The sequence below is a fragment of the Monodon monoceros genome, unplaced genomic scaffold (assembly GCF_005190385.1).
Source record: "Monodon monoceros isolate NGI ecotype Baffin Bay Population unplaced genomic scaffold, NGI_Narwhal_1 Contig5769_ctg1, whole genome shotgun sequence".
Lineage (NCBI taxonomy): Eukaryota > Metazoa > Chordata > Mammalia > Artiodactyla > Monodontidae > Monodon > Monodon monoceros.
Window position 1 is genome coordinate 37,563 of NW_021701559.1, and position 26,793 is coordinate 64,355.

Here is a 26,793-nt window from a genome sequence, read left to right on the forward strand (position 1 = left end):
AGAATCAGGCTCCTGGACTTCAGTTTAGACTACAAAGCTACAGTAATCAAGACAGTATGGTACTGGCACAAACACAGAAATACAGATCAATGGAACAGAATAGAAAGCGCAGAGATAAAGCCATGCACACAGGTGACCTTATTTTTGATAAAGGAGGCAAGAATACACAATGGAGAAAAGACAGCCTCTTCAATAAGTGGTGCTGGAAAAACTGGACAGCTACGTATAAAAGAATGAAATTAGAACACTCCCTAACACCATACAAAAAAATAAACTCAAAATGGATTAAAGACCTATATTTAAGGCCAGACACTGTAAAACTCTTAGAGGAAAGCATAGGCAGAATACTCTATGACATAAATCCCAGCAAGATCCTTTTTAACCCACCTCCTAGAGAAATGGAAATAAAAACAAACAAATGGGACCTAATGAAACTTCAAAGCTTTTGCACAGCAAAGGAAACTACAAACAAGATGAAAAGACAACCCTCAGAATGGAAGAAAATATTTGCAAACGAATCAATGGACAAAGGATTAATTTCCAAAATATATAAACAGCTCATGCAGCTCAATATTAAAAAACAAACAACCCAATCCAAAAATCAGCAGAAGACCTAAATAGACATTTCTCCAAAGAAGACATACAGATGGCCAAGAATCACATGAAAAGCTGCTCAACATCACTAATCATTAGAGAAATGCAAATCAAAACTACAGTGAGGTATCACCTCCCACCAGTTACAGTGGGCATCATCAGAAAATCTACAAACAACAAATGCTGGAGAGGGTGTGGAGAAAAGGGAACCCTCTTGCACTACTGGTGGGAATATAAATTGATACAGCCACTCTGGAGAACAGTATGGAGGTTCCTTAAAAAACTAAAAATAGAACTACCATACGACCAGCAATCCCACTACTGGGCATATACCGTGAGAAAACCATAATTCAAAGAGTCACGTTCCACAGTGTTCATTGCAGCTCTATTTACAACAGCCAGGTTATGGAAGCAACCTAAATGCCCATTGACAGGCGAATATATAAAGAAGATGTGGTATATCTATACAATGGAATATTACTCAGCCATAAAAAGAAAGGGAATTGAGTTATTTGTAGTGAGGTGGATGGACCTAGAGTCTGTCATACAGAGTGAAGTAAGTCAGAAAAAGAAAAACAAATACCGTACATTAACACATATATATGGAATCTAAAAAAAAAAAAAAAAAAAGGTCATGATGAACCTAGGGGCAGGATGGCAATAAAGATACAGACCTACTAGAGAATGGACTTGAGGACATGGGGAGGGGGAAGGGTAAGCTGGGACAAAGTGAGAGTGGCATGGACATATATACACTACCAAATGTAAAACCAGTAGCTAGTGGGAAGGGATAGGGAGGGTGGGAGGGAGGGATATGCAAGAGGTAAGAGATATGGGGATATATGTATATGTATAGCTGATTCACTTTGTTATAAAGCAGAAACTAATACTCCATTGTAAAGCAATTATACTCCAATAAAGATGTTTAAAAAAATTGGCTATATTCCCTGTGCTGTACAATGTATCTTTGTAGCTTATTCATTTTATACATAGTAGCTGGTACCTCTTAATCCCCTACCATCTTGTCCTTCCCTCCCTTTTCTCTCCTCACTGGTATCCACTAGGTTGTTCTCTATATCTGTGAGTCTGGTTCTGTTTTGTTATATTTTTTATTAGATTATTTTTTAGATTCCACATATAAGTGATATCATACAGTATTTATCTTTCTCTGACTTATTTCATTAAGCATTAATACCCTCTAGGGGCCATCCATGTTGTTGAAAATGGCAGAGTTTCACTCTTTTTAGGGTTAATACTCCACTCTGTGTGTGTGTGTGTGTGTGTGTGTGTGTATATACACACACACACCACATCTTCCATACCTATTCATCTACTGATGGACACCTTTGGTTGCTTCCATATACTGGCTAATGTAAACAATGCTGCTATGAACATTGGGGTGCAGTATCTTTTTTAGTTAATGTTTCCATTATCTTTGGATAAAAACCCAGGGGTAGAATTGCTGGATCATATGGTAGTTCTATTTTAGTTTTTTGACAAACTGCCACACTGCCTTCCATAGTAGCTACACCAATTTATATTCCCACCAACAGCATAGTAGTTCCCATTTCTATACATCCTTGCCAACATTTGTTATTTGTAGACTTCTTGATGATAGCCATTCTGACGTGTGTGAGGTGATATCTCATCATGGTTTTGATTTGCATTTCTCTGATCATTAGCAATGTTGATGAGTAGCATATTTTCATGTTCCTGTTGGCCATCTGTATATCTTCTTTGGAAAGATGTCTACTCAGGTCGTCTGCCCATTTTTAAGTTTTTTTTATATTGAGTTATATGAGCTATCTATATACTTTGGATATTAACCCCTTATTGGGCGTATAATTTGCAAAATATTTTCTCCCACTCTGTAGGTTGTCTCTTCATTTTGTTGTTGGTTTCCTTTGCTGTGCAAAAGTTTTAAGTTTAATTAGGTCCCATTTGTTATTTTTGCTTTTGTTTCCTCTGTCTCAGGAGACAGATCCATAAAAATATTGCTACGATTTATGTCAAAGAGTGTTCTGCCTCAGGCTTCATCTCTATTTTTTTTTATATTTTTATTTTTTGGCCATACCACATGGCATGTGGGCTCTTAATTCCCTAACCAGGGATCGAACCTGCGCTCCCTGCAATGGAAGCATGGAGTCTTAACCACTGGACCACCAGGGAAGTCCTTTCTCTTCTTTTCTAATTTACTTGGCTGCATTGGATTTTAGTTGTGGCATGCAGACTCTCTGTTGCGGCACATGGGCTCTCTAGTTGTGGCTCATGGGCTCTAGAGTGCATGGGCTTAGTTGCCGCATGGCATATGGGATCTTAGTTCCCTGACCAGGGATTGAACTCTCATCCCCTGCATTGGAAGGCAGATTCTTAACCACTGACCACTAGGGAAGTCCCTCAGCCTTCATTTCTCAAGTGATTCTTTCTACTTACTTCCCCCAAGTTGTCACTACATTTCAGAGTTTTTCTAATCCTGCTTTGTATTGTTCTTCCATGTCTTATTTAATTTTCTTAATGTCTTCCAATTCATTTTTAAACAGTATATTTTAAATTTGTTGTTTTTTGAGTGTGTCTTTCTGGAATTTCCACCCCCCCCCCGCCTTTTTCTCTTTTTTTTTAGTTGAAGTATAGTTGATTTACAATACTGTGTTAGTTTCAGGTGTACAGCAAAGTGATTCAGTTATATATATTTGTTTTTTCAGTTTATATCCTTTATATCACTTACATGTGGAATCTAAAAAATAATACAAATGAATCTATATACAAAACAGAAACTGACCCACAGACATAGAAAACAAATTTATCATTACCAAAGCAGAGAGAGAGGGAGGGAGGGAGGGAGGGAGGGACAAATTAGGAGTATGGGATTAACAAACTACTATACATAAAATAGATAAGCAACATGGAATGCTTTTGATTCTCTTCTTTTTCTCCTTATAATAATTTTGTGTGGGATCTGAACTTGATTAATTTTCCATTCATTTTTCTCACAGCTTTATTGAGATATTTTTCACATACCATAAAATTCACCCATTTAAAATGTACAATTCAGTAGTTTTTAGTATATTCAGAACTGTGGAACCATCATCACAATCTGTTGCTCATTCTTATGTGTGCTAAGCTTTCCTGAACTTTTAGAAAGTATGGTTCAGGGTGGCTTTTCTAACTTCACAGAGGCTCCCTTTCTACTGTTTTTATGTATGTTAAAGGAATACGATGACTTGCTTGATTAGAGTTCTTGGCTCTGGTCCTGTCTCCCATTCTTATCTAGACCTTTTCTTTCCTTATTCTTTATTGTCCCTGTTCTGCTCAATCTGAATTCTATTATCAGCAATTTCTCCTCAGTGTGGGACGGTTATGAGTCAGGAGATCTGGTGGCTCATTTTCAAGAGTTCATTAAGGGTTAGCCTGCTCCATCCCTTTCAGACCTTCTGACCACAGGTTCCTTGTATTCATTCAGTTTTTATTGGAAGGCAAAACCCCTCCCATTTCAACTAATGTGCTTATACGGAACTGCCACACTTTTCTTTTTTTCATTAAAAATGTTTAACTGAAGTATAGTTGACTTACAATATAATATTTGTTTCAGATGTACAAAATAGTGATTCTATATTTGTGTCAATTATGTGCCATACAAAGTTATTATAATATTATCGATTAATTCCCTGTGCTCTGCATTACATCCCTGTGACTTATTTATTTTATAACTGGTAATTTGTATCTCTTAATCCCCTTCACCTATTTCACCCATCCTCCCATTCTCTCAACCACTAATTTGTTCTCTGTATCTATGAGTCTGTTTCTGGGTTTTTCAGGACTCATTTGTTTTATCTTTCTCTGTCTGACTTATTCACTTAGCATAATACCCTCCAGGTCCATCCATGCTGTCACAGATTGCAAGATTTCATTCTTTTTAATGGCTTAGTGGTGTTGGGAAAACTGGATAGCTACAAGTAAAAGAATGCAACTAGACCATTTTCTCACATCATTTACAAAAATAAACTCAAAATAATTAAAGACTTAAATGTAAGACCTGAAACCATAAAACTTCTAGAAGAAAACACAGGCAGTATGCTCTTTGAAATTGGTCTTAGCAATATTTTTTTTCATCTGTCTCCTCAGGCAACAACAAAACCAAAAATAAACAAATGGAATCATATGAAGCTAAAAAACTTTTGCACAGCAAAGGGAACCATCAGCAAAACAAAAAGGCAACTTAACTGAATGGGAGAAGATATTTGCAAATAACATGTCTGTTAAGGGGTTAATATCCAAAATACATAAAGAACTCATACAACTCAGTACAAACAATCTGAATAAGAAATGGGCAGAAGACTTGAATAGACATTTTTCCAAAGAAGACATAGAGATGGCCAACAGGCACATGAAAAGGTACTCAACATCACTAATCATAAGGGAAATGTAAATCAAAACCACCTCAAATGCAATGAGATACCACCTCACACTTGTCAGAATGCCACGCTTTTTAGTGAATACCTGTTTGCTGTTTTGGAATTCTCCCATTTGTCAGGTCTTTCACATGGTCTGTCAACTCCTTGTGCTTTCTCCTACACAGATGTCCATTCCTTGTTGATCTTGTGGCTATGAATGATTTGCCCTTAACTGTTTTTATTTTGAGTTTCATGGGGATACACTGTCACTTAGTTTTGCTGTAAATATTACCCATGAATTTTTTCTTTTGTCTTTTTACTGAAATATAACATACACGCAGAAAAATACACACAGTATAGCTCAATCAATTTTCACATCTGAACACATCCATGTAATCAGTACCCAGATTAAGATACAAAACATTACTAACTCTTCAGAAGTCCCCCTCAGATCCAGTTCCATTCATGATCTCCCACTAAGGGTGAGCACCACACTGGCTTTTAATCAGCATATACAAGTTTCAGCCATGTCTGAACTTTATGCTCTTTTGTGCCTGACTTTTTTTACTCAAATTATGTTTGTAAAATTTAGCTATATTTGTTACTTATAAGTAAAGAACTATAGTCTTTTTAACCTTATTGCTAAATAGTATTTCACTGTGTGAATATGCCAAAATGTATTTATCCATTCTACTATGTATGGGCATTTAAGTAGTGTTCAGTTTGGGGTATTACAAATAATGCTGCTATGAGCATTCTTGTACAAGGCCTTTGAGGAAATATGGTCTCATTCCCCTTAGGTACATACCTGGGAGTGAAACTGCCAGGTCCTGAGGGTATACATTATGTTTGACTCTTGTGCAATACTACGACCACCAAACCCCCCACCGCCAAGGTTCTCAATCTTTATTGTTTCCTTTCTTCCATATACTTTAAGCTTATTTTGTTCTTGCTTTCTCCAACGTCTTAAGTTAGTACCTTAGTAACTGATTTTACCTTTCTTTTTTCTAATATAACTACTGAAAGTTATACATTTCCCTCTCAGCACTGCTTTAGTTGTATCCCACAAGTTTTAATGTATTTCATTATTATTCAGTTAAAAATACTTCTTAATTTTCTTTGTGATTTCTTCTTTGACTGATGGGTTATTTATAAGTATGTTGTTTAATTTTAAAATATTTAGTGACTTCCTATATGTCATTGACTGCTAACTGAATTAGATTGTGGTCAGAGAGCATAGTGCAATTTCAATCTTTCAAAGTTTATGGAGGGACTTCCCTGGTGGTCCAGTGGTTAAGAATCTGCCTTCCAATGCAGAGGACAAGAGTTCGATCCCTGGTTGGGGAAATAAGAACCCACCTGCCATGGGGCAACTAAGCCTGTGTGCCACAACTCCTGAGCCTGTGCGCTGTAGTGCCCATGCGCCACAACTAGAGAGAAACCCACACACTGCAATGAAGGGCCCACAGGCCGCAACGAAAGATCTCACGTGCCACGATGAAGATCCCATGTGCCACAACTAAGACCCAATGCAGCCAAATTAATTAATTAATTTTAAAAATGAATTACTTAATTAAAAAAAGAAAGTTTATGGACACTTATTTGGTGGCCCAGATATGGTCTAAGTTAGTGAACGTACAATGTGCATTTGAAAAAAGGTGTATTTTGCAGCCATTGGATATATTTTTCTGTAAATGTCAAACAGGTTAAGGTGGCTGTGAATTTTCTCCAGATCTTTTATGTCCTTACTGATTTTCTGTCCAGAAATTCTTCATACTTCTGAAAGAGAAGTATGAAAATCTCTAACTATGGCTGTAGATTTGTCTATTTCTCCATTTAATTCTGTCAATTTTTTCTTCATGTGATTTGAAGGTTGTTATTAGTCACAAACATGTTTATGATTGGTATGTCTTCCAGATAAATTGCCCTTTTTATCAGCACTAAAAGTCCTTTTGAAAGTCCAGTAACACCTTTTGTCTTGAAGTCTACTTTATCTGACATTATATAGCTACTGCAGCTTTCTTATGTTTACTGTTAGCATGGTATACTTAGAAAATCTTTCTACGTTCCACCAATCTGTACCTTTATATTTAAATGCATCTCTTGACAGGAGATCAAGAGGGTGGTGTAAGAAGCGGTGGAGTTCACCTCTCCCCACGAACACATCAAAAATATATCAATGTGTGGAACAATTCTCACTGAAAACGAACTGGAAATTGGCAGAAAGACTCCTGTACAACCAAGGCTGTAAGAAAGATACACAGAAGTCCATAGAGAAGCCTGGGCTCCACTCATGAGTACTGCGTGGGTAGACTGCCCCCAGGTAGGGTAGAGAAACCAGTAGCCTGCTGCCCTAGGCTACTGGTTTCATGCAACAGCCATGCTGTGCTCTCCAGCCAGAGCTTAAAGAATGTTCTAGCCCTGCTCACTTCATGCCACATGCATGGCACTGGATCTAGGGTGGCCAGGACCTGGGAAAAGACTTGACCTTGAGATGGAGAGGTGACCTGGCCCTGGGGTGTAGCCCAGGTGCAGCAGCAGTGGTGACCATTGCTGGAATTTACTCAAGAGGGACCCCAGAAGCAGCCCAGACTTCTTATGGCAGCAGAGCTGCTGGGTCTCCCACAGCTGCTTTGCTGCATGTGTACCCCAGCCCAAGCTGAATGTTCTGGCCCTGCTCACTCCATGACACAGTGTGGCACTACAAAAAAAGGAAATTACAGGCCAGTATATTTGATGAATATAAATGCAAAAATCTTCAACAAAATATTAGCAAACCAAATCTAAAAATATATAAAAAGGATCATACACCATGATCAAGCTGAATTTATTCTAGGGTCACAAGGGTGATTCAATATATGCAAATTAATCAGTGTGATACACCACATTATCAAACGGAAGGATAAAAATCACATGATCGTCTCAACAGATGCAGAAAAACCAATGTGACAAAATTCAACATCCATTAATAATAAAAACTCTGGAAGTGGGTATCGAGGAAACATATCTCAACATAATAAAGGCCAATTAGGACAAACCCACAGCCAATGTCATACTTAATGGTGAAAAGCTGAAAGCCTTCCTGCTAAATTCTGGAACAAGACAACGATGCCCATTCTCGCCACTTCTATTCAACACAGTATTAGAAGTCCTAGTCACAGCAATCAGATAAGAAAGAAATAAAAGGCATCCAAATCAGAAGGGAAGAGGTAAAACTGTCATTATTTGCAGATGACGTGGTACTATATCCAGAAAACCCTAAAGTCTCCACCCAAAAACTATTAGAATAAATGAATTCAGCAAGGTTGCAGGATACAAGATCAATATACAGAAATCTGTTGCATTTCTATACACTAACAATAAAATATCAGAAAGTAAAAAAATATCCTGCTTAAAACTGCATCAAAAAGAATACAATACCTAGGAATAAACTTAACTAAGGTGAAAGACCTATACTCTAAAACGATAAAACATTTATGAAGGAAACTAAAGATGATACAAAGAAATGGAAAGATATCCTGTGCTCTTGGATTAGAAGAATTAATGTTATTAAAATGGCCATGCTGTCCAAAGCAATCTACAGATTTAATGCAATACCTATCAAAATATGCATGATATTTTTTCACAGGCCTAGAACAAATAACCCTAAAATTCATATGGAACCACAAAAGATCCTGAATTGCCAAAGCAATCTTGAGGAAAAAGAGCAAAGCCAGAGGTATAATGCTCCCAGACTTCAGACTATACTACAAAGCTACAGTAATCAAAACAGCATGGTACTGGCTCGAAAACAGACACACAGACTAATGGAACAGAATAGAGAGCCCAGAAATAGGCTATGGTCAAGTAATCTATGAAAAAAGAGGCAAGAATATATAATGAAGAAAAGACAGTCTCTTTGATAAATGGTGCTGGGAAAATTGGACAGCTACATGTAAAACAATGAGATTAGAACATTCCCTCACACCATATACAAAAATGAACTCAAAATGGATTAGGAGACCTAAATATAAGACCTAAAACCATAAAACTCCTAGAAGAGAATATAGGCAGAACACTCTGACATAATCGTAGCAATATTTTTTTTGGCTCTCTCTCCTAGGGCAAAAGAAGTAAAAGCAAAACTAAACAAATGGGACATAATTAAACTTATACACTGGGAGCAAATATTTACAACTGATGTGACACATAAGGGATTACTACCCCAAATATTATGAACAGCTCATACAATTCATCATCAAAAAAACAAACAACCCAATAAATGGGCAGAAGACCTGAAGAGACAGTTTTCCAAAGACATACAGATGGCTAACAGGCATGTGAAAGGATGCGCAACATCACTAATTATTAGAAAAAATGCAAATCAAAACCACCATTAAGTATTACCTCACACCTGTCAGAATGGCTATCATCAAAAAGTCTACAAATAACAAATGCTGGAGAGGATGTGAAGAAAAGGGAACCCTCATACACTGTTGGTAAAAATGTAAATTGGTGCAGCCACTATGGAAAACAGTATGGAGTTTCCTCAAAAACCTACAAATAGAACTACCATATCATCCAGCAATTCCATTCCTAGGTATATATCTAGAAAAAATGAAAACACTAATTTGAAAAGACACATGCATCCTGATGTTTATAGCAGCACTATTTACAATAGCCAAGAGATGGAAGCAACCCAAGTGCCCATCAACAGATGAATGGATAAAGACAATGTGGTATACATGTATATGTACACATACATACACACAGAGAATGGACTATTACCCAGCCATAAAAAAGAATGAAATTCTGCAATTTGCAGCAACATGGATGGACCTAGAGGGTATTATGCTTAGTGAAATAAGTCAGACAGAGAAAGACAAATACTGTATGATATTATGTATATGTGGAATCTAAAAAGTAATACAAATGAACGGATATGAAAAACAGAAGTAGACTCACAGATATAGAAAACAAACTTGCGGCTACCTAAGGGGGCAAAGGAAAGTGGGGAGGGACAAATTAGGGGTATGGGATTAACAGATACAAACTACTATGTATAATATAGATAATCAACAAGGATATATTGTATAGCACAGGGAATGATACTCATTATCTTGTAATAACTTATAATGGAGCATAATTTACAAAAATACTGAATCATTTTGCTGTATGCCTGAAACTAATATTGTAAATCAACTATACTTTAATTAAAAAACAAATAAAATGCACCTCTTATAGACAGCATGTGGTTGAGTCTGGTAATCAATCTCTGATTTCTAATTTGAAGGTTTACTCCATTTATATTTAACATAATTACTGACATGGCTGAATTGGGATTTACCATTCTGCTATTGGTTTTCTGTTTATCTCATCTGTTTTTTGTTTCTCCATTCTTTCTTGCCTTTCTCCCTTTTAATTTCTCCATTGACTTTATAGCTTTCTCTCTTTACATTATTTTTTTAAAAAGGCCTTAGTTTTAGAGGAATTTTAGATATACAGTAAAACTGAATGAAAAGTACATAGCATTCCTATATACTCCTGCCCCACACCGACACAGCCTCCCCCGACTAACAACATTGAGCCACAGTGGTACATTTGTTATAATCAATGAACCTAAATTGATGCATCATCATCATGCAAAGTCCACAGTTTACATTAGGGTTCAGTCTTGGTGTTGTACATTCTATGGATTTGGGCAAATGTATAATGACATATATTCATCATACTGAATAGTCTACCTGCCCCCAAAATCCTCTGGGTTTTGCCTATTCATCCTTCCTTTTCCTCTAATCCCTGGCAACCACTGACCCTTTTACTCTCTCCATAGTTTTGCCTTTTCCAGAACGTCATGTAGCTGGAATCACACAGTAGGTAGCCTTTTCAGATTAGCTTCTTTCACTTAGTAATATGCAGTTAAGGTTCCTCCATGTCTTTTTATGTCTTGATAGCTCATTCGTTTTTAGCAATGAATATTATTCCATTGTCTGTATGTACCACAGTTTATCCATTTGCCTACTGAGGGCATCTTGGTTGCTTCAAAATGTTGGCAATTATGAATAAAGCTGCTATAAACATTTGTGTGCAATTTTTGTGTGGACCTAACTTCAGCTCATTTTGGTAAATACCAAGGAGCATGACTGCTTGATAGTATGGTAAGAGAATGTTTAATTCTGACAAACTGTCTGTACCATTTTATATTCCCACCAACAATGAATGACAGTTCCTGTTGCTCCATTATCCATGCTAGCATTTGGTGTTGTCAGTATTTTGGATTTTGGCCATTCTTATAGGGGTGTAGTGGGATCACTGTTGTTTTAATTTGCAATTCCCTAATGACACATGATGTTGGGCATCTCTTCATATGCTTATTTCCCATCTATATAATCTTCTTCAGTGAGGTGTCTAAGGTCTTTTACTCATTTTTAAATTGGGGTGTTTAGGGACTTCCCTGGTGGCGCAGTGGTTAAGAATCTGCCTGTCAACACAGGGGACATGGGTTTGAGCCCTGGTTCGGGAAGATATCACGTGCCACAGAGCAACTAAGCCCCTGTGCCACAACTACGGAGCCCGCGTGCCACAAATACTGAAGCCCAAGCACCTAGAGCCTGTGGTCCGCAACGAGAAGCCACCGCAACGAGAAGCCCACACACCGCAACAAAGAGCAGCCCCCGCTCAATGCAACTACAGAAAGCCCGCGCACAGCAATGAAGACCCAACGTAATGAAAAATTAAATAAATAAATAAATAAATAAAACTGGGGTGTTTAATTGAGGCATTGCTTTACTATCTCTGGGACTCACTGTTTCAAATGGGAAGGTGACAACAATTCATATCATTGTTCTTCTGTGTGTAATATGTACTTTATCTCTGGCTGCTTTCAAGATTCTCTTTTTCTTTTGTTTTTGGCAGTTTGACTACGACATGCCTATGCTTGGTTTTCACTGTATTTAAAACCTGCTTAGTTAGGGCTTACTGATATTTCTAAATTTGAAAATTTGTGTTTCACAGATTTGGGGAATATTTCAGCCATCATTTCTTCAATTTTTTTTAATGGCCCCTTCTCTCTCTTTCTTCTTTCCTACTGGTATTCCAATTGTACGTATGGTAGACCTTTTTACATTGTTCCACAGGTCATTGAGGCTCTTCATTTTTTACCAATCTTTTTTTTTTTTCCAGATTGGCTTATTTCAAGTTAACCAACCCTTTCTCCTGTCATTGCCAATCTATTAATCTCAACCAATTTTAAAAAAATCGAAATATAGTTGATGTACAATATGTTAGTTTCAGGTGCATTACAGTGGTTTGACATTTGCATATATTATGAAATGATCACCACCATAAATCTGTTAACTGTCCCTACACAAAGTTATCATAATATTATTGACCACATTGCTTATGCTGTATATTACACCCCCATGGCTTTATTTTATAACTAGAGGTTTATAGCTCTTAATCCCCTTCACCTATTTCCCTTCTCCAACCTCCCTCTCCTGTGGCAACCACCCGTTCTATTACTCAGAATCTTTGTCCAGATTTCTTTTGCTTTTAAAGGGCAACAATACTTGGTCTGAATTTAATTGCTCCAGAGTTAGGGACCAGTAGTGAAGTAGTATAACTACTCTCCTCCCACCCCTCCATACCTGATGTTTTCTTGGCTATACCCTGATTGGGTAATGCTCCAAATTTCTGATGCTGGTCATACCAGTCATTCACTGTCATAGATGCCAGACCTGGATAACCAGCTCCAAATACTCTGCAAGAATCACACTGCACTTAGAAAAGTAAACATAAATAGCTCTATTAAAAAGCCTCTTCTCTTTAGTGATAAAGCCTGTGTCTGTTTCATCCTTGCTCCCCTACCTTCTGAGGATTTGTGCAAACTCCTGTTAGGATATGTAAAAAAGGAGAATTAAAGGCAAGAGCTTTCATGAAAAGATACAAAGCCCAGAATCATCTCCCAGTAAGCAATCCTGGAGGCTAACACCCCATAGAGGAGTGATGATACGAGGGAAGGAGTATTTATACTCGGAGGGTATAAAAGATACACAGAGGAAGAAGACTCTTCTGTCACCCTATGGAAAAGCATCCCAAAACTCAGAATTAAAACCTAGATAGGCAAACATGTCCTTTTGAGAACTGTAGCTCAAGGAAACAGTGGGAAACAATTTTAAGGTCTACAATTCTCCCTTAGATTCTTTTCTTTTTTCTGTTTTTAATTAGTTAATTAATTTTTGTTGGTTTCCTTTCTAGCCTATTTTTAAGCTCAAGTTTGTGAGGGAAATGTCTGATGAAGACAGAGAAACTATCAGAGGAGATAATATCCCTCTGATGAAAGAACAGCCTCCCCAGGTGAAGCCATTACCTTCTGTTATTCATGCACTGTAAATGAACCATAAAAGCAGGGGGCTTGCAAAGGCAACCCACTTTTTAATACTACCTACTTGGTTTGGACCATGTTCCGAGTGGGAACAAACAGTTTCATTGGAGGCCTGTCCTGATGAGATGAGTGAGAAGTTGATACCTAAAAAGGAAATTAATTATCAGAAGTGTACTTGTCATTCTGCCCACCCCACTATGCAGGCTCTTATGTGTTTAGGTGCTTGAAGAGCCCTACTTATCAGTCTCTAAGATATATCTACAGAATACTAATGGTGGAGGTTGGTTAGCTCTCCTGAGGTGGCCCAAGTATCTTGCTGGAAAGGGAGGAAGAGAAAGGTCTCCCAGGAATCATTTCACCACAAGTGAAAAATTACTTGACTTTAAAATACTCCCCTCCAAAGAGGAAGATTCCAAAGCCTTCTTCCATGTTCCATCTAAAACCCTTGAGCTGAATTTGAAGCCCCTTTCCTTAGCCTGGCCTTCAGTGCTAAAGCTGAATTATGAAGACCCTTCTGCTAAAACCCTGTCCAATGTAATTTTGCTATTAACTGTCATGAGCTCCCTAGGGTGTTTTAGAAGTAGATGTTCCTAAATGCAAGGGGGTGAAGAATGGGTTAGTATCTTTCATATATAGGTGTATAGAAATGTTTCAAGGAAACTTGGCTGTCCAGGGGCACACCAAAGAAAAGATCAAAGAAAAGATGTTCACTTGGTTCTAAACTCCATCACTTCCAGAGCCAATCCCAATACCAAATGAGAGGGCATAAAAACAAAAAACTAAGGAGATGGGAGGATCCAGAAGAGTCCAGCCTCAGGATGCTTGTAAACCACTCATCTAGATATGCCCAAGGGGCCTTAAGGTTTTAGAATACTAATTGTTCATTCTTTGATCCTTTCATAGGAGAAACTAGGTTGATGTTACCCTGAGGCAAAAGCTCCTGAGCTAATTAGTGCAAACCAAATTAGCAAGAGGTTTCTCTGAGGACTTAAATGCCTGCAACTAGCTGATAAACTCAATTCATGTTATATTCTGAACCAAAAAATAAGTGGCAGCAGAGCCTAATATTTTGAAGTAGCAGCTCCAAAACACGGTTATGATCTTCAGAGGCAGCTAAAGTGGGGTTACAACAAATCTTCTTTACCAATATGCCCAATATTTTGTGCACAGAGATGTCCTTGCTGTGTTTCATACTTGGATGACCTAAGGTGTGAGAGTGTATCATTGTGTAAGGTTAAATCCTGGTTTCTCCCCAATCTAAACACATTCCATGTCTTTTGCTTTATCTCCTTTTTACTCTTTTCTCTTTCTCCAGTTACACACTTCTTCTTCATTCCCATCCTATCCCTCTTCCTGTTTATTACAGTCAAGCATAGGTTTTCAAGGCCCACCTCCCTATGCCTTCCTTCAGCAGTCATGACTGCTCACAGCCCAAACCAATTTTCACTTCAGAGAAGCCTCTTTCCCTCCTAGCATGTCACAAAATTACAAAAGACTGGAAGTGTGTTACAGGTTAGAAAACACTGGGGAACAATACTATAAGCTAGAAAGAAAGCTATCCTAGTGAACCTTCAGCCTTCCTCCACTAATCTTAATAAGAACAATGATTTTATGGAGACTTAAAAGGATTTTAATTCAATTACTCTCCTGTAGAAGATTCAAATCTGTGACAGTAGCTTTTTAGCGATATAGACAGCAACCAGGCTTACCTCTTTTGAAGAGTCTTTTCCTCTCAAGATCTTTATCTCCTGGTCAATGCTCTCAATCTCTTCTAGGCTGATACCAATCCACCTTCGAAGGTGAAGGAGGTAATATTCATGAACATGCTCGTCATCTGCCTGACCACTTTCCATAGCAGATTTCATTGCAGACAACCTATTCTCCACCTCCTTCTTCTGCTTGTATCTGTTCCACAGAAACACATTAGCCATGAACTTAAAAATAAAGAGGTGTTCCTTCAAAAGAAGGCCACAATACAATTTTACCTTTACAAATGACCAGGTACACCGATTTCCATTTAGGCAAAAATACAGATCCTATATCTCAGAATTTGCCACCAAGGCAGTTCTCTCAAGACTACAAGGCAATGAACCGATCAGCAGAAGCTGAGAAATACATTCTGAAACCAGAAAAATATCGAAGTAACCTGATCTGAGCAACTCTTCCCATCATATTTTGAGATGGGAGTGCCTTAGTAACTTTATGACATCAACCTTTACTAGGTTGGGTGCTTAGTATATACAATGTCCATTTGGGAATTACAGATTCAAATAGTCATAGAATCTTAGGGGTCATTTACCTGCCACTGATGCTGGAATTCCTTGTGAACAGCCTAAAAAATGGTCATCTCTTCTTTTCTTATGGGCAAAACATTTCCAGCTCCTCTAACTCATCCTAGTATAATTTGAAGACTCATATCCACCCTGCCTGCCTTTTTCAAGATGCCTTCTAGTACGTCATCTGTCACTCACTGGACAACTATTTACTGAGTACCTATTGTGTGACAGGTACTGTTCTCAGTGCTTGAGACACAACAGTGCATACAAGAAAGTCCTTGTTCTCTTAAAGCTTTCATTCTAGTGAGAAGACAGACAAAAAGAAATAGATGAGTCAGGTGGTGGAAGTGCTCTGAAGAAGCAAAAAAAGCAAGGTAAAGTGGATAGAGTGATGGTGTGAAAGTAGGCGTGAGAGACTTCTTTGAAGAGATGACATTTGAAGAAAGACTTCAAGGAAATAAGGATGGAAGCCATGCCAGTATATGAAACAGTGTTCTAAGGGGGAAAAGCAAATATGAAGCGCCTGGGGTGGGAGAGTGCTGGCCTGACATGTTTGAGAAATAGCAAGGAGGTCAGTGTGGCTGGCATGGCGTGAAGAATAATAGGAAGTGAGGTCAGAGAGATAGCCAGGACCATAATTTGTAGAACCTGTAGGCCAAGAAGACATGAAATATCAAATGTCATGATATTTTGAGAAGAGAAAGCCACTGGAAGCTTTAAAGTAGAATACATGAAATGAACTTTTTTTTAATGGACTACTCTGTTGTGTGTAGACTGTGGGCAATGGGGGGAGGCAAGGGTGGAGCAGGAAAATCTATAAGAGGATATTGCCACAATCCAGGTGAGAGACAGTGACTTGAAATAGGGAGGTGGTGAGATGTGGACGTAATTAAAATATAACAGTATTTGTTGATTTATTGGATGTAAGGTCTTGAGGCAAAGACAGGAGTCAAGGGAAAACTCCACGACTTCCAAGAGAAGTATCTTGAAATATCTATGTCTGGAACCCCACTCTTAGACCTCCAGAATCAAGACACTCCTCTGTGGGTGTTCACCCATATCTGGAGTTCTTAACTTGAGGTCCACGGACAGTTTGGAGGGAGGGATGTTCTTGAACTCCCCGAAATTTTGTATAGAATTCTACGTGTATGCTTTTTTTTTTTTTTTCCTGGGAAGAGGTTAAGGAGGTCCACGACCCACAAAAAGTCAAGAACCTCCCCTCTGGAAACATTCTTTATTACAAAAAATTTTAGGCTCTTCTGCTCCTTTTAATCAACAAGTGGGCACTTTATGTAATGTTACAAATAACTGTCACAGCACCATCATAGGTGGCCTTCTGAGTCAAACACTACACAGGTCAGTTCCTAGTTCATGAATTCTATTACAGATATCACTTGAGAACATTTAACTCTGGTGCCACTCCTATCCCCATCCTCTTTCCTGGATGTACCTAAGTCAGGAAAAAAAATACACACACACACACACACACACACATATATATCAGGGCCTTAGAATGTATGTAATCCAGGGTATATTCTTGGTTAGTCTACTGGGCCTTTGAATAAGGTTCCTGTGCTTCCTTTCCTATCCTCTGCATGCATGTGGTCTAGTCACATTCTCTGGTCTTTCCTTCTTTACTTCCTTTGCTTCTATGACTTTGCTCCTAGTCATCTTTGGGACTCCTGAACTCCTATTCTTTGGGGCCAGTGTTTTTTAAACCTTTCTGTCTTAGCAGAAGAACGCTTTCTTCTTATAAGAGCTTATTTGGACCTCCAAAAAGTAATAAAAGATAAAATCCACCTTGGTTAAATCAGAGGAGGGCTCCCAACATGCCCCCTACCCAGGCACTGTGGTGGAATCTTAGGGCTCGAAGGAACAGATTGCAAACCATTGTCCTAGACCTTTGTCACTGTTCTAGATTTCCTATGGTGAGCCACTGCATGCAAACACTCCCTATCACCCTAGAATTCCACACTGCATGTCACCCTTCTGACTCTGGGCAACTTTCATCATTCATACCCCTTTTCTGTTCCCAAGGTGCTGAAGAGGGGTAACGAATTACAAATTTGTGTCAAATGAGTCAACTACAAATTCATATGATCAAACCTCAGTGGAACGGTCACTCTTGTTCAGCTATCTTTTTGCTCATTTTTTTGTGGATTCCATGCCACCATCATGCTCATCAGATGGCCAGCCAATGTACAAATTCAATTTCCCTTTTTACCTTAAAATCTCTATAGCTTCACCTTTCCTCCTCTCCTCTTGCCTTTAAGCAGCTAATGTCTTTACCATTCCACTTTGGCTATCAATCCTGTCCCCACCCACATTCTTCCAAGCCTCACTCAATCATCCTCCCTGTCATTAGCAGTTCCAATTATTTACTCTACTAGTGCCTTTCCCCTATCCTAGAAACACCTTCCCTCAATCCATGTTCTGCCTTTTCAAATGACCACTTTTCTCTCTTTTCTAAACAGCACTAGAACTGGGAATTTGAAGACCTGAGTTTAAAGCCTGCGGGGCTTCCCTGGTGGCGCAGTGGTTGAGAGTCCGCCTGCTGATGCAGGGGACGTGGGTTCGTGCCCCAGTCTGGGAAGATCCCACATGCCGCGGAGCGGCTGGGCCCGTGAGCCATGGCCGCTGAGCCTGCGCGTCCGGAGCCTGTGCTCCGCAACGGGAGAGGCCACAACAGTGAGAGGCCCGCGTACCACAAAAAAACAAAAAAAACAAAAAAAAGCCTGGTCACTTACCAGCCATGTAACTTTGGACAAGTCAGTACTCAGAGCCCATTTCCTTATTTCTAAAATGGGATAATATCTGCTTCATGGGGCTGCTAAGAGGGTCAAATGAACAATATTCATGAAAGTGCTTTGTAAGCAGCAATATATTGTTATCTGATGGGAAAAACTGACGTTAAGCGAGGCTAGATGATGCCCATCTACTAGGTGACAGAAATTGGACTGGTCACCCCAGGCCTGACTCCAAAGCCCAGGCTTTTTCTGCTATACTCTATTGTTTCCATCTTTCTGATGACCACTCTGTCCTTCCCAAAGATACCTCAAATACCTACTATGATCCAACTACTGGTTGAGTACCAAGGATATAATGATATAATTAGGATACTAAGGATAAAATTAGTCAAGGTCTCTGACCTTTAGAACTTCCAAGTCTAGAAAATAACAGATTGTTATGGCCTGGTAAGTAACATAAACTAAGTGCTACAGTATTTGGGAGGGGAGACAGGTAGAGAGAAGCTTCAAAGAGGATATGACATTTGTCCTCTCTCTTCCCCATGCTTCTGTAAGTACTTTTACCTGTACCTTGTTGAGTCTCTTACCTCTGCTCTTTCTTTCCTCTTCCTTCTCCCTTAATTTGCCCCAAGGTTTTATCCTTGACTTTTTTCTCTCTCTACATGTTTTTTCTTGGCAAACTATCCACACCCAGTGACACTCCTGAATTTTTAGCACTAGTAGCAAAACAGTCTGATAAGTTTTAGTTACACGTTTCCATCTGTCTATGGACATGGCTGTCCAGTTGTCACTTCAGGACCTAAATTCAGTAAACCTAAAACTAAACTCATTACTTACCCAGCTTCTACTTCTCCAGTTCTGTTGAAAGAATGTAGGTAGAGTTAATCAAGACTTATGCCTCAAAGATGGGAATTAGAGTAGAGAAGATATGTGAAGAAACAGGTTTTGAGGGAGAGAGAGGACATACCATTCAGGTGTTTTATGTAGGATGGCCTCAGTGTGTAAAGTCATGAGGTGGGGGATAGAGGACTTACAGAAATTAAATAAGGATTTGAACAATTTGTTTTCTAATCATATAAATGCTTCTTGCAAAAGTAATATCTCTAGGTCTATCCACCTCATTACAAATAGCTCAATTTCGTTTCTTTTTATGGCTGAGTAATATTCCATTGTATATATGTGCCACATCTTCTTTATCCATCTGTCATACAGAGTGAAGTAAGTCAGAAAGAGAAAGACAAATACCGTATGTTAACACATATATATGGAATTTAAGAAAAAAAATGTCATGAAGAACCTAGGGGTAGGGCAGGAATAAAGACACAGACCTACTAGAGAATGGACTTGAGGACACAGGGAGGGGGAAGGGTGAGCTGTGACAAAGTAAGAGAGTGGCATGGACATATATACACTACTAAACATAAAATAGATAGCTTGTGGGAAGCAGCCGCATAGCACAGGGAGATCAGCTCAGTGCTTTGTGACCACCTAGAGGGGTGGGATAGGGAGGGTGGGAGGGAGGAAGATGCAAGAGGGAAGAGATATGGGAACATATGTATATGTATAACTGATTCACTTTGTTATGAAGTAGAAACTAACACACCATTGTAAAGCAATCATACTCTAACAAAGATGTAAGAAAAAAAGTAACATCTCTGATAGTTGTAACTTCATTTTTATCACTTCTTCCCAGTTGACATACTATTATAACACGTTAACTTGTCTTTCTGCCCCTCTCTTCCCCTTCAATGTTCCATACACATCACTTCCTTATAGTCCTCCAACCATACTACTCTTAGCTTCTGCCAAATCAGACTATTCTCCATTTCCTGTACATACCTCCAACCACCCTGCCTTGGGCTTTTGCTCATGTTGTTCCCCTCTGCTTGTCAAGAATAAATATATTTTGAGCACCTTCTATATACCAAGCCCTGTGCTAGACATACCACAGAGAACAGGAGAGAAATGGCTACTGCTCTCGTGGAGTATACATTCCAGTAGGGGAGAAAGACAAAGCCCAGAAAGACAGATAAATAAAGAGCATTCCATGCAAAGAGAACAACATGTACAAAGACTCTGTAGAAGGAAAGAAATGGATCTGTTCGGAAATGAAAGAAGGCTATTACGGCAGCAGTCTAGTGAACAAGGGGAGTATGATATATGACGAGATTGGAGAGAGGCAGGTGCCAGATCATCCAGGTCTTTTTGGATATTTCAAGTGAGAGATGCTGGTGGCCTAGATGAAGGTATGATAGTGGAGAAAGAGAGAAACAGAAGGACATAAGGTACATTTTGTAGCTAGAACTTGCAGGCCTTGTTGATGGACAGGATGTGGCAATTCAGAAGGGAGGAACTGAAGCTAACTCCCACGTTTCTGGCTTAAAACCTGGGTGAGTGGTGGTCTGTTTATTGAGATGGTAAAGACATGAGTGTGAGGGCACATGTGGGGATTAAAAAGCCAGCAGTTCAATTTAGGGCATGTTAAGTTTAAGATGTCTGTGAAACATCCACATATGGTATGGTGTTCAAAGTCAGGAGAGGTCTGGGTTAGTGATATAAATATGGGAGCCATTAGCGAAAAGATAGTGTTGGTATCTCGTCTGTCAGGCATTAAAAAAAAAAAATTCAAAGATCAAGCTTTCTAACCAAAGAAATGCAAACCAAAACAATGTGGTATCTTTCCTGCTTGCCCATCTGGATTTTCTAAGTGTTGCCATTCAATACTGTTGCAGTGGGACATACTTTGAAACTTTGTTATTGTGGAAAGCAATATAATTACCATCAAGAGCCAAAATATTCAAACCTTTTGATTTAGCCACTGGTCCTTCTAGAAATCTGTCCTACAGGAACAGTGACAGATGCAGTTATGTTTCCTCATAACATTACTTAGAATAGCAAATAAAAAATCAACCCATAAACAGGCTAAGCATGACAATAAAAGATTAGTTTAAATAATTATGATATGACTGTTAAGCTGGAATACTATTTAACTATTAAATACCACGGCGTCAAAAGACATTGGGAAACCAAAACAGGATGTTAGGTTTAAAAACAAAAGGATTAAAAAATCTATATTTATGGTATTCTTCCAAATTTAAATAAACTAAAATAACTAAAATAACTATATATCTGGAAGGAAATACATCAGATAGTTAACAAAGATCATCTCTGAATGCTAGGATAAAGATTTATTTTTAATTTAAAAAAATGTTGTTTTCCAAATTTCTACAATGAGTATTATTTTTACATTCAGGCTAACCTGTAATTTGCATTTTTAACCATCCTTCTAGTCTCACCTCAAATGCACCTACATTCGGAAACTTTTCCCTTAACCCTCCAACCAGATGTGATCACTCCCTGGTCTTTGTCCACAACACCATTTGTATCTCTCTAGTGCATTTACAGTCTTTTTTTGGGTTATATTATGATTATTTGGATACCAAACTCACTGTTTAAACTACTGTTATATGCCAATGGGCTTCCTACCTTCTTACAAAGGACATGATACTGAATTCCACTTCATATCAGTCTATCCCATTTCCTCAAAAATCATTCTGTCACTCACTAGCTCTTAACCACACTTTATTATTCTTTAAAGCCCTTACCACCTAAAATCACATTTTTATTTACTAGCTTACTGTCTGTCTCCTCCACCAAAACAAGAGCTCCATGAGGGCACGGACTTTGTCTGGGTCTCTATTACTTAGCACACAGTAAAGCCTCAATAAATATGTTAACTGAATCAATCAATTTTCAAGTCTCTAGACCAGGCCTCTCCTCTGAGCTTCATGCTACAGACACCTTGACTTGGATGTTTCCTAGGCACCTTAAATGCAACATGTCTCAATATACAATTCATACTCTCCCCTATCTGTTCTTCCTCTTCTATTCCCCCATCTCAACGAGTTCCACAGCCACCCACCTACATCAGAAACATGGACATCTTCCTTGCTGCTTCCTTCTACCCTACCTGTCACAACCAATTGATCATTTTCTGCAGATTCAACCCTATAAATATATCCCCTCCATCCCTTCTGCCATTGCAGTAGTAAGGTCTCATCACCTCTGTGACCTAACTGAATCTAATCTTCTCCCTCAGAATGCTTCCTAACTGCTGCCAGAGTATGCTAGTTAAAATGCAAATATGACCTTGCTACTCTTTAAGAAAAAAAAACAAAACACCTCCAGTGGATCCCTAGTCACAAACAAATCTCAAGCTCTTTAGCATAGCCTAATAATAGGTAAGATTTATAGAATATTTACTATGTAACACATGCTATGCTAGCTGTTTTATGTGGCTTATTAATGCCTCTTAACCCTATGAGATAGGTACCACTGTTACTTAGACTTCACATATGAGGAAACCTGAGGCTCAGACAGGTTACATAAGTTACCCAAAGTTCAATGTCTTATAAGTAAAGCTGGTCTCAAACCCAGGTCTCTCATTCCGCGACCGGTACTCAGTTACAAAGATACGACAATAGCTGACTTTTGAGTGCTTACCGTATCAGACAATGTGGTAAGAGCTTTTTCTCTTCTATTTTATAGGACCTATTATTATCCAATTGACATCTGGGGAAATTAAGGCACTGAGGGATTAAGCAACCTACCCAAAATCAGAATGATTAAATTTTGGAGCTGGGATTCAAACCCCCTTCCCAAGTTCTCAGGAACAAGGTCGTTCTTTCACCTTCCTCGCACCCCAAGCTCTCCTTGGTGTGAACCCTACAAATTCTTCAGCATCATTCTTTCCCCTTCTTCAGCACCCACTTTGTGTCCTAGCAACACCTAATTGCTTACGGTTGTTCCCCACCCCAGCACTGTGGTCTTTAATGTCCCTCTAGCTTTACTAATGCTATTATCTCTGCTGGCTAAAGCCCTCCTTTTTTCTTCCTCTTGATGATACTCCTATGCATCCTTAAACAACTCATCACAGGAGTCACCTCATCCAGGGAGCCTTCTCCTCTCTCCTGCTCCCTCTTTGGTTAGGTGCCCCTCCTGTCCGCTCTCCCGATAAGTTGTGCATTTCCCTATCACATCATTTTATAATTTATACTGTTTCTATGCCTCCTTTCCTCACCACACTGCATGCTCCTCCAAGGCAGAGACCACCCATATTCATACAAACGCCCATACTTAGTTTGAATCCCCAGTGCCTAGCATAGCTCCTAAACACTGTGAGCACTCTTTTTAAAAAACTAAACTAAGAAAGTAAGCAAGGTGTTCAAGGTCACGTAATAAAGCTATGCCAGTACTAATATTAGTTCAGGATGTTACACACCTCATCCAGTATTGTTAGAACAGAGCTTCTCAATCAACTGACCATAAATGGACTATAGGTACAAGATATTTGTGCCCTTCAGAGATACTTACCTTACTGTACCATGTGAGTATTGCTGTGCTGTGATGTGGGAGAGACTGGGAGACACTCTGCTAAACTACATTGCTGTTGTTGGCAACCATAAGGTGCTAGGGATCTGACAGTTAGGTATGATCATTTCAACCAAGGCAGTGGCTTCTTGAGAAACTCAGGAGTTTGCTCTCACCAGGGCCTATGCTAAATAAGAATCCAAAGAGTGACACACACCATTGTTTCCCACCCCACCCCCAGAAAAAAAAACCAAACATGCACCCCTCCCCGCCAACAGCACTGCCATTGGGCAGTCCTCAAATGACCCACCTCTCTATTTTAGCCTGTCTCTGAGATGCCATAGCAACGAGGCTAGGATAGGCCATGGAGGAATTAGCAGTGTTATTTTCAGTGAAGTTGGTCTTGGTTTTGGGCAGCTCAAACTCTGCCACATGATAGTACTGGCACTGAGTTAAGTAGTTTAAAAAGTGTTCTCGAGCCCACTGCAAATTATCTAGACGCTTGCTGGGGTTGACTTGTTTCATGGCGAATGCTCCTTGAAATGCTGGCACCATCAGGTACTTCAGATCGCTGGAGACAATCTCTTCCAAATCTTCATTTCGGCTGGAAAGAGCAAAGAGAAGGCTGTGAAGTCTGGCTGGGCATTAAAACTGTGGCCCTGTCTTCCTGGGGGAGGGAAGGGCTGGGGTGTGGGTGGGGGTGGGACAAAGGGAGGAAGCACCGGGAACAGCTGCCAGTTTTCTTCACTGGCAGTGGCTGTGCGCTCACACACAATGCCTATGCAAATACCCAACACTAGGGAGCAGAGTCGTGTGATACTGATCTCGGAAGAGAGGTGGAGAAAGTAAACAATGTACACAAGGTCGCAGTGGGAGGTAGGAAAGAAAGGCTCCGGGATTTAAAGGTCTCCTGCACCCATGATCAATGGTTCCGCCCTTGGTAACTATTATTACCTACGTTCTCAGTCATACTACCCTCCCTCTCCCCATACCTGAACAAGTCGAGCTCTGATAACATTTCGGCAGCCTTCTTCAGGAGGTCCAATCCCTTGAGCACCTTATCTTGGATGACGCGGGAGCCGGTGGGTTCAGTCGCGACTTCCACTTCGTCCAGAAGCTGCTTGCTGGTTTCGAACAGCTCGGGGAGCCGCGGCGGCAGTAGCTCGTCTTCGGCCGTTGCCATCTTGGGGCAGGGAAGAACAGCAAAGACCTCACTTCCGGCCCTGGGACAAACGGGCGGGGCTGCCAGCAACGAAACCGGACGGGGCGCAGCATTGGTCCAGTGGCTCCATTGTTACCTAAGCGTCGGACAACAGCTAGAAGCGGCTATTAGATAAACCTAGCAACCGTTTCCGTAGACTCATTTTACCAGGATGTCTATTACCAGTATTAGGCATCTGTTACAGACACACAACGCGCGAACAAACAAGCAAACCCTAGGTGCTGCTTTTCGCGTGTCTACTCGTTGCCGATCCGGGTCTGGGCAGTGCCGTACGCTCTGAGGCGCGGGTGTGACGAGGCTGCTGTTTCTAAAACAGTATTTGTGAGACTAAAGATAATTTGTTCCTGCATATTTTCTTGGATTAAGACATAGTTTTACTGTTGCCTAAGAGAAAAAAAAATATGCAGAATTTGAATTTGGTCTTGAACTTTGTAAGCCATTTTTCTATGGCTTTCAAAATGACAGTCTTCATGAGAATCGCCAGTTACTTTCACAGTGCATATCGTATATTCACATCAACATTTTAAGTATTACATTGCATCTTATTGAGATAATACGAAGACTAAAAAGTGGTTAGAAAAAAGGTAATAATAACAATGAGTCATTTATTGTGTTTCTGTGTGTAAACACTTTATCACATTAAATCCCTGTTGTGTATGAGACATTTTAAAAAAAATCCTAGTTTAGGGGAACCGGAAGGGCCCTTAGAAATCTTGTAAGTATAATGTCACTTAAACTTTTTGTAGTAGCAGAACTCTTTTTCCAAACCAAATTTTAGACAGACCCATAGTTTTTAAAAGGGCTGCTGTGTTTGAAGTAGATACACAGAAGCCTGCCAACTCAGCCCATCTTTTCCCCAACTTGTGCAGTGGCACACAAGGCACCAAAGCACTTCTGAGGGCTCTAAGCACTCGAGGGCTCTAAGTAACACAGTATAAAAAGCACTAATCTAGCACAGCCCCCTCATTTAGCAGATGAAGAAACTGAGACCCTGAGAAGTTAGGTAACTTGCCCAAAGTTGCAGAGCTAGGATGACTAACTGGTCAACAGTATATAGAGTGAGTCGAAATGGGGAGAAACTAAAGTCCAGGAAAATAGTAGAAAGAATTTTAAGTAATCTATGCATAACTACAGAAATGAGATGACCTTTCAAGTATTTCCTGTTGTGCTTCTCTGATCGAAATGATGTTCATTTGTCATGTTTGGACCAACATAGATTTGTTCTCTTAGATTAATTTTGTGAGTCATGAGAGAAATGGTATAGTAGACCTTTTCTTGCCTGTCTGAATTGAGGCACTTGGCAATTTAGACCTTCTTTGGTCTACTGCTGTTTTGTCTTGAGCGAGTAATGTTGTACTGATATTTGTACCTGTAATGCCAGCAATAACACTAGATGAGGTCATACTGTGCACAGTGTAGAGCCAAGAGCAGGCTGTAACTTGCCAAAAATTATATATGGAATAATGACTTAATCCCTAGTGTTCAAACTATCTTCACTAAGTATTTCTGAGATTTGAATTTGCCTCCCTAGTAGCCTGTTTCAGAATGAAGAAGTTCATTAAGCCATGAAAGGAAAAACTCCAGTACAATGAAGACTGAATTAAATGAAAGATTTAAATTCCTTTTATATCCAACTCTGAGGAATGTGGTAAAACAGTTACACTCTGGAGACTGATATTTGAGTCCTATGTCTGCTACTGAGTAGCTGTGTGACCTTACAGAAGTTCCTTCCTTTCCACATTAGTTATGTGCTACCTAAATCCTAGGCACTGGAAATTTAAAGAACAGGACACTGGGTTTGAGACCTTAAGGGGCCCATAGTTCAATGGGA

The 26,793-nt window shown here is 39.4% G+C and overlaps 1 protein-coding gene across 1 annotated transcript in view; it reads right to left on the minus strand.

Annotated features, from left to right (window-relative positions):
- The window catches only part of LOC114890474 (immunoglobulin-binding protein 1-like), a 35,888-nt gene extending 10,873 nt beyond the window's left edge, over positions 1–25,015 (minus strand). Inside the window, 6 exon segments of the mRNA XM_029213964.1 lie at positions 12,611–12,723; positions 13,412–13,491; positions 15,057–15,252; positions 24,051–24,344; positions 24,733–24,946; positions 24,949–25,015. Of these exon segments, the coding sequence (XP_029069797.1) occupies positions 12,611–12,723; positions 13,412–13,491; positions 15,057–15,252; positions 24,051–24,344; positions 24,733–24,946; positions 24,949–25,015 (964 nt within the window).
- Between the last annotated feature and the right edge of the window lie 1,778 nt (positions 25,016–26,793).